This window comes from Danio aesculapii, chromosome 5 (genome assembly GCF_903798145.1).
Source record: "Danio aesculapii chromosome 5, fDanAes4.1, whole genome shotgun sequence".
NCBI classification, from domain to species: Eukaryota; Metazoa; Chordata; class Actinopteri; order Cypriniformes; family Danionidae; genus Danio; species Danio aesculapii.
The window spans coordinates 25,680,947-25,689,100 of record NC_079439.1 but is presented as its reverse complement, the minus strand read 5'-3'; the positions used below and the strand labels follow the sequence as shown (position 1 = coordinate 25,689,100).

Sequence of the window (8,154 nt, the reverse complement as noted above, 5' to 3'; positions counted from 1 at the left end):
TGCCAGTGCACTTCAAAAGCACTAATGTTTATGAATGAGGTTTTATTTTTGTTTGTGTGTGGCTGTCTGAGCGCATTCGACCACATGAGCATTTACACTTTGAAAGCAATCCTGTCTAATGTGTTTTCAACTGCTTTTGAAAGTGGCTGAAAGTGGACAAGCTCACAATATTCCAGATTTAGCAATGTCCACTCATGATTAGATCGACAAAAAAACATCTTATAATACCAGGCATAACCTTTTAGACTGACTAGTAGCTAATAGGCATGGGACAATAACTGTTTTAAGGTTTACCGCGGTTTGGATAAGTCAAGGTTTTAAAACCACAAAAAAAAATCTTTTATACCTTTTATTGAGTGTTTTTTGCATGTTTTTTTTATTTTGTTTGTTTAGGGCAACAATATCTTCAGTAGAAAAGGACCGTCCACATCAAAAGCTACTGGTCAGCACATGATTCAGCAAACATTTGAGAAACAAATCTCTAATAAACCAACATCATATGGTGCTGTGTGCACCAAATGTGCTATGCACCTAAACAGTGCAGTGGCTTATGGCCCGTTTCCACTGAGTGGTACGGTACGCTTTTATGGCCGTTTCCACTGTCAAAATGTGTACCGAACCGTACCACTTTTCAGTCACCCTTTGCAAAGCGTACCAAGGGTACCAAAAGGCGAATCTCTATCGCGAGTGTCTATATTTGAAATAACGAACTTCTTGAGCTAATGATAATAACGTGCGCTTGGTTATTGATGTGCTTTTGAACCCCCAATCCTTTCAGAAACTGACAAACGCGAGAGTGACGTGCAAAAAAACTAAGAAGAAGCTGGAAAAAACAAAGGAGCAAATTATTTTTTCAGCAAACGTGAACAAACTGCCATGTTTAACTATTATCATCACCTTTTGGACTATTATGAACTCGGGAATGATGAAATTACTTTCTAACAAGAGTTTACATGTGCTGGTGAAGAATAAAGACACAGATGAGAGGTTTGCTCTGACTGTGGGCTATATATTTTATGTTGTTTTTGAACGCAAAGAAGGACTAAATGTATGCTGTGTGTAGTTTTTTCTGTAAATGGTAACATATCGAAGACTAAGGGTTTGTTTGTGTTCATATATATTGCATTTATTTATTTATAAATAAATATTTATTTATAAATAGACGTTACAGTAGGCTATTTCATTGATCATATATCATTGATCTGCAGTTATAATCAAATTATGTTCATAGAAAAGTTAGTAATAAACATTTATACAGAAGTATTTATGTGTATAAAGCATCTGTTTTGTGAGAAGTGCTTCTCATATGATATGGAACGACCTGTACAGCTTTACTGTAGACATTTTCTCGAGTGAAAATGACGTTGACGGAAACTTTCTGTCGTACACTACGCCCACCAAAAGAGTACCATTGGTACTCTTTTAGCAGTGGAAACGCAAGCTTGATAAAGGTGACCCGTACCGTACTGTACCACTCAGTGGAAACGGGTCATTACTTACTTTATACCCAAAGAAAAGAAAGATATCCAAAGATGCACTTTTAGGTTGTAAAGAAACCTGTGTTTCGTAAACTAATAAAGATAGCAGAAGTCACTGATTTATTTTAATTATTCAGCCTGACATGTTCACTGTTCCAAAATATTTTAAATGTTTCTTAAAATAAAATGTTTTGTGTTTAATAGGGAAAAAAGTTTTTTTTTTTTTTTACAGAAAATATTTTAGAGCAGTGATCACAATACCGTCATACCGCAAAACCATTATATTTTAGCCAAGGTTTTCACACTGTCAGAATCTTATACCGGCCCATGCCTAGTAGCAAACAAATAAACACAGTGTAAAGTATAATGGAATTAAACGTTACAATAAATTGTGAAAACAAAAAGGCTGCTTTTGATTTTATTACAGTTTTTTTATTATAACTATACGTGTTTACATTCACCAGTACTATTTAATGTAAAACTACAAAACAAATACCAGCGTAAAATGGCATTAATATATCAAATAAATGGCAAACCGGCATGCCACAGCCTTTGCGTGTTTTGACATACAGCGATCAAACACTTGGCCAGCGGGTCCGGAGCGAGTCAGAGGAGAGAGGAGGACAGTCTCCGCCTCTGTTGTGCCTACCCACTTATTACCGATGCAGATGCATGTGATTGGACGGCGGCTGAGCGCTTTGAAGTTCTCCCTCAGATCTTCAGTACGAGCACAGTGTATATGCGTACGGAGGGCGTAGTGAACACACACCGGAGAGCGCACGGACCAACGGAATGCCATTATTTGACACGATATTCCGACTTGTTGTCTCTTTCTTTTTATTTTAAAGACAAGTACACAAGACTTCTCTTATTTCTCAAGTCGTGGCTTGCGCGTGAAGGACTCGCGATCCTGCTGGGGTTTCGAGCAACACCGATTCGGTGACGGAACGATGTGGAGACGGAGTGTACGTTCTTCTTCATAGACACTGTAACAGCTCTCTTTCTCTGGACTACAGGCAGAGCTGATGTTTCAACGGGATATTTCACGGGATATAATGTCGCTTGGCTCTTTACTGAAAACACTGGATATCTCTAAATGAAAACTGAACACCCGCCCCGTCGCTGCCCTCGACAGGTCTCTGATCCGCCCCGATCCAGATGAGCGAACTGCCTCCTGGATTTGCAGTTAGTCCACGGAACCAGCAGACCTTTAAAAGTCGTTACATTACCAACGATAGTTCGCCCTCTTATTTAGGACTCCAGGTCGACTCGATCGCCTCACTGCCGTACCGTGATCCCGCGCGTCAGGAGAAAAGGCTGCCTATACGGATTCTCAAAATGTTGACCGCTCACACAAGTCACATACTTCACCCAGAGTATCTCCAGCCGCTCAGCTCCGCGCCCGTGAGCATTGAGGTACGACTTCTAAATCATCTATTTCTTACTTCTGTGAAGTAAAATTATACCCTTTTGTATTTAATAGAGCTGCGTGTTTGTCCTAGTTTGTGCGTTTCTATATAGCGAAAGGGTGTTATCTTCAATTAGTGCACGAGTCGTGTAGTATACACATTATTTTGCGTCAATGTTTTTTAGCTTTATACTCCATGTTGGGCGGCTTATTTTAATGTGTAATTCGGATTTAGCCGAAAGATCCTGAAAGCGATTCCGCGGCAGTTTGAAGGATTTAGATCCGGATTTAGATGAGGCCGTGCTCTGGCAACATTTTAAGGTTTCACATTTCCTTAATCGCTACTGACGTGCGCCTTTACTGCTCTTATGTGGTTAAAGGTTCCCGCATCGGCGTGCTTTTTCGGCACACAAATGGAAGTTCAAAAAGTAAATTGTGCAATCTTTTTAATAACTTGTATAAAACAATGCATGCTCAGTGCACTTTGTGTGCATGAAGTGCTGCAAAAACTACAACAATATGTCAAGTGATTTAATTGACCCTTAACAAGCAACTTAACATCATTTAAAATAAAAATTCTTTACCATGCAAGTTATTTATGATGATGATGATGTCATTTAAAAATAATCCAAGCGTAAACAGAATTATTGCATCTTCCTTAAAATATGGCATATCACTAAGGGCATGCCCAAAAATTGGTTTGTGAAATTAGGTGTCATTGTCTCGGTGCGTAAGTAAATAAAACCATTAATTTAAAATGTCTTTTTTGTCCCCATAGCTGGATGCTAAAAAGAGTCCCCTAGCATTGCTGGCTCAGACCTGCTCTCAGATCGGCAAGCCAGATCCTCCTCCCTCCTCTAAACTGGGATCCCTCTCCTCCAGCAGCCATGGAGACAAGGACAGCCGCTCCAGCAGCTCTAGCCTGAAGTCTGGGGAGCATCAGAACCTAGATGACAAGTCCAGTTTTAAGCCTTACTCTAAAACTGGATCAGAATGCCGAAAGGAGGGTGCTGGGATCAACAGCTCAGCAGATAAAGCAGGGTTCAGAGTGCCAAATGGTGGTTCTTCAGCTGTGACGTGCACGTCTTTACCTCCGCATGCCCCATCTCCACGGGCCAGCTCCCCTCAGCAAACATCTGGACAGTCACACACACACCGGCAGTCTCAGTCTCCTCTTTCACAGAAAGCAGCACATCTACAAACCACCCACATGGACTCCAAAGCTGCGGGTTCAGACCCAGGGAATGACAGCAGCAGCAGTGGTAGTGATCGCAATGGCAAAAAAGATTCAGACCACAATAAATCAAGCCTGGACGTTGTACAAATCGCCAACTCCAGTCATGCACGTGCTAGTGTGAACTCCAGCAGTGCCAGTTCCTCCAGCAGTCCTCAACCGGACAGTAAGACTGATCCCCAACCCCCTCAGCCCAGCCTGGGCACAGGCCACATCGCCCCTGTGTCACCCTTCAAACCGGGCCACTCTGTTTTTCCCCTACCGTCCTCCACCATGGGCTACCACGGCTCCATTGTCGGGGCCTATACCGGCTATCCATCTCAGTTTGTGCCTGGGTTGGATCCATCTAAATCTAGTTTAGGAATGGGTGTTCCAGGAAAGCACCCCAGCTCCAGTCCTCTCACAGGGGCCTCACCTCCCTCTTTCATGCAGGGCTTGTGCAGGGACCCATATTGCCTGACCTACCCCAATGCACCCCACCTCGGGGGCAGCAACTGCTCTTCCTGTGTTCACGATCCATCATCAGCCCTCAAGTCTGGCTTTCCTCTTATGTATCCCACCCATCACCTCCACTCCCTCCACCCCAGTTCTCTGTCCTCTAGTGCCACCTCATCTCTGTCCCATCCTCTGTATACCTACGGTTTCATGCTGCCCAATGAAACGCTCCCTCATGCCTGTAACTGGGTCTCAGTGGGTGGCCCATGTGACAAACGCTTCGCCACCTCAGAGGAACTCCTGGCCCATTTGCGTACACACACGGCTCTGCCAGGTGTGGATGGGAAGCTACTTTCGGGCTATCCTTCTTCTGTCTCCTCTGCCGCTTCCTGCCATCTCCACTTGCCTCCTCCCAGCAGCCCAGGGGCACTTCCCAGTTCCCTGTCCCTGCGTGGGTCACCGGGTCTAGGTTTGGCAAGGTATCACCCCTACGGGAAGACACATTTGCCAGGAGCTCCATCCCTACCTATGCACTCTCTCCCAGCCACAGCGCCCTACTATTCTCCCTATGCTCTATATAGCCAGAGACTGGGCTCAGCTTCTGCTCTTGGGTACCAGTGATTAAAAGACTAAGGACAGTGTAAAGTTAATGGCATGAGCTCGCTGAAAAGCACAGGAACAAGCAGGATTCCCCTCTAAAGAAAGAAGAAAATAACGGATTGTCACATCCGTTGAGGAATAAAATCTCATCTGCTTTGGATGACTGCTAATTAATGGTCATCCAAATTTCCATTAGGATATTAGGGAGCCCCTTTGAACTTTAGGCGGAGTGCTAATGAGAATGCCGGAACTCCTTTTACTTTATCTGATCAATTTTTTTTTTTTTCTCCAATTTACCAAAAGTGTGTATTTATTTTTCACTTGAGCGCTTGACTGTTTGTTTCTAAGGGACATTTGCTGCCAAATTCCATTCATTATTATTTTCACAAAGACGCAGTATTTTCACAGATTGAATATGGATGCTCCCATAATACACTTTGTAATAATGAAATGTTTGCAATGACGGACTACAACAAATTATCTCTCCGACATACAGTCTTTCTGTTAATGTCACTTTCTTTCATGCGTTACATCTGTGCAACTCAGTCTCTTTATTGGAGAATGGATGAGCATGACTTGGTCAACAGCTACTTTGTTCCTTATGATTTGGCGTTTATTTTGTACTTGTACAGTTCAAAGAATAAAACAGAAAGATGTGATATATTTTCTATTGTAGCTGACTCTGCAAGTTGGGGATGGAAATGGAGAGGGGAAAAGAATTCAAATAAGAGTACTATGTTGTGATGGCAGCGCTATCCATTTAACAAAGTCTTATTTTGTGTAATAAATGATACTTGATTACATTTATAGATGACGTCACTTGCTTCTCTTTTATATATGTTTATTACACTTTTAATAACATGAGTTACTATGCAAAACTACCAAACTTGTAAAACAAATTACTGACCAAACTATCTCTATCTATCTATCTATCTATATATCTATCTATCTATCTATCTATCTATCTGTCTGTCTATCTATCTATCTATCTATCTATCTATCTATCTATCTATCTATCTATCAACATTTACAGATTTTTATTTTGTTGGATGCCATTTAATAAAATGCACTGCACTTTCACTTGAACAACTAATCCTTGACTTTATCTTTCTACACTACTGACAGTTTTGTTCCCTATTAGTTCAAGCTATTAACACGAAATAAGGTCCTCTGTCTGTTTACTGTTCTGCTCGTAATGTGAAAGTGCAGTGTTAGTCACTGCTGCTTGTTTGTGCCTCTGCAGCATTGTGTAAAGAGCTGCATCAGCACAAGGGAGTATTGGGTCTTAAATACAGCTCAATGATAGCCTGGTAATAACCCATGGGAGCCATGCACTCACTCCCAGTGCACTCTGATGGATTGCCTTGCTACACAAAGGGCAAAAGATGACAATGGGAGGCTGTTAATAGAGAAATATTTATCAAATGCTTGACATGACCCCCTGGAGTGCAGTCCCCATTGTTTGACCCGAGTGTGTTGTAACCTATGGTTCAGAAAAGTCTGCTTAATGCTGTGCTGCAAAGAGGGTCAAGATTCAATATTGTTGATGTGATGTGAATGTCTTAGGCTTAATGTCTCATACAGATGCAGTCAGTGTGTACAACTCATCTTCAAAACCATTACCCTAAAACAGTATGAGTGGAGCTGCTTTTAAGCACTAGGATGAGCCAAACACACACACACACACACACACACACACACACACACATATTCTCAGTTCATTAGCACTTCAGACAGGAGAGGACGCAGCACAGGTGTCATTTGACAGGGCCATTAAATGAATAGATCACTCCACTGCCTCTGTTAACTCAGGCTATCCAGCAAGGACACAGCATACGGTTCCTCTTATGGGAAACCAGGAGGTCAAGACTAGAGTAGAAAAGGCTGAAATGAGAATCTCCACTACAGGTAAATGTTTCTCAGTTCCATCTCTAGATATTAGTTAGACACAATGTAGACTTACTAATAGTAAATGGTCTATTCAAAACACAAGTCACATGCCAGAATGATGTATAAACTGCAGTTGAGAGTCTCTAAGCTGTATTATTGCATTTTGTTGACATAAAGAGAGGTTCAGATCTTTAAGAAAGGTTCAGCGCCAAGAGTCTATTTTAGAAATGGTCTTGAATGACTTCCTGTGAGACTCTGAGAGGAAGTTATTTAATGGAGTTACAGACTATTTGGGCAGAGCCCAAGAGAATTAAAAACTTCATAACATGGCTTACATCACCCCTAGTGGTAAGCAATGCAACTACAAAGACTGAAGAGAAATTGCTGAATTTAGTCAAGAGTTTGTCTTGTAAAGGTAGAACTCTGGAATCATATCATGTTCTCAACATTTTGATGAAGTATTAGAAAAAATACCTTTTTAGTTAAAGCCGGTACAGAAAGGTCAAACTGAGGGGAGGACTCTTACGTTTTATTCAAAAGCGAGGGATTAATCCTACCATCACCCCGTTCCCACTCGTTCATCACATTCCTGCTCTATGCTTCTCTCCGTCTTTCTCCTCATCAATCTCTCCCTGCCATTTATCTTTCTCTCCCTCGTCTCCCAGGCTCCAGCTGAGTCAATATGCAGTCACTCTGTTTCTGTCGCCTGCTTGTGGAGGGGAGGGGAGCTGGATGGATGTGTGGGTGGGGGTGTGGAGTTAATTTAGTCCCTGACCAGTGTCTTCTCAGCAGGGATACACCTGTTTGATTGATCTCTTTCTCCCTTTCTCTGCTGTCCCACTGGGCTTAGAATGGAGGTGGGGGGACAAGACCCCCCCTTTGCCGAAGTGTCCAGTCAACTACCGAGGAGAGAAAGATTGTGTGTGAGAGAGAGAGAGAGCTGCAGCCCATCACAGCAGTGTCCCGGGCAGGCAGCCCGGCAGCCCTAGTGATTAATGACGACAGGGTGTGGAGCTGCTCCTCAATTAGCCGCCAAGTCCACAGCAACTCATGAGTCTGACAGCCCCAACCTGAAAAAGAATGAGCGAGGGAGAGAGTTAGATCACCCC

The 8,154-nt window shown here is 42.6% G+C and overlaps 1 protein-coding gene across 1 annotated transcript; it reads left to right on the top strand.

Moving 5' to 3' along the window:
* The first annotated feature begins 2,206 nt into the window (after positions 1-2,206).
* On the top strand, positions 2,207-5,962 carry znf703 (zinc finger protein 703). Its single transcript, XM_056457740.1, has 2 exons — positions 2,207-2,894; positions 3,665-5,962. Exons 1-2 carry the CDS (start codon positions 2,637-2,639, stop codon positions 5,174-5,176), a joined length of 1,770 nt encoding a protein of 589 aa, XP_056313715.1. The 5' UTR covers positions 2,207-2,636; the 3' UTR covers positions 5,177-5,962.
* Positions 5,963-8,154: the final 2,192 nt, after the last annotated feature.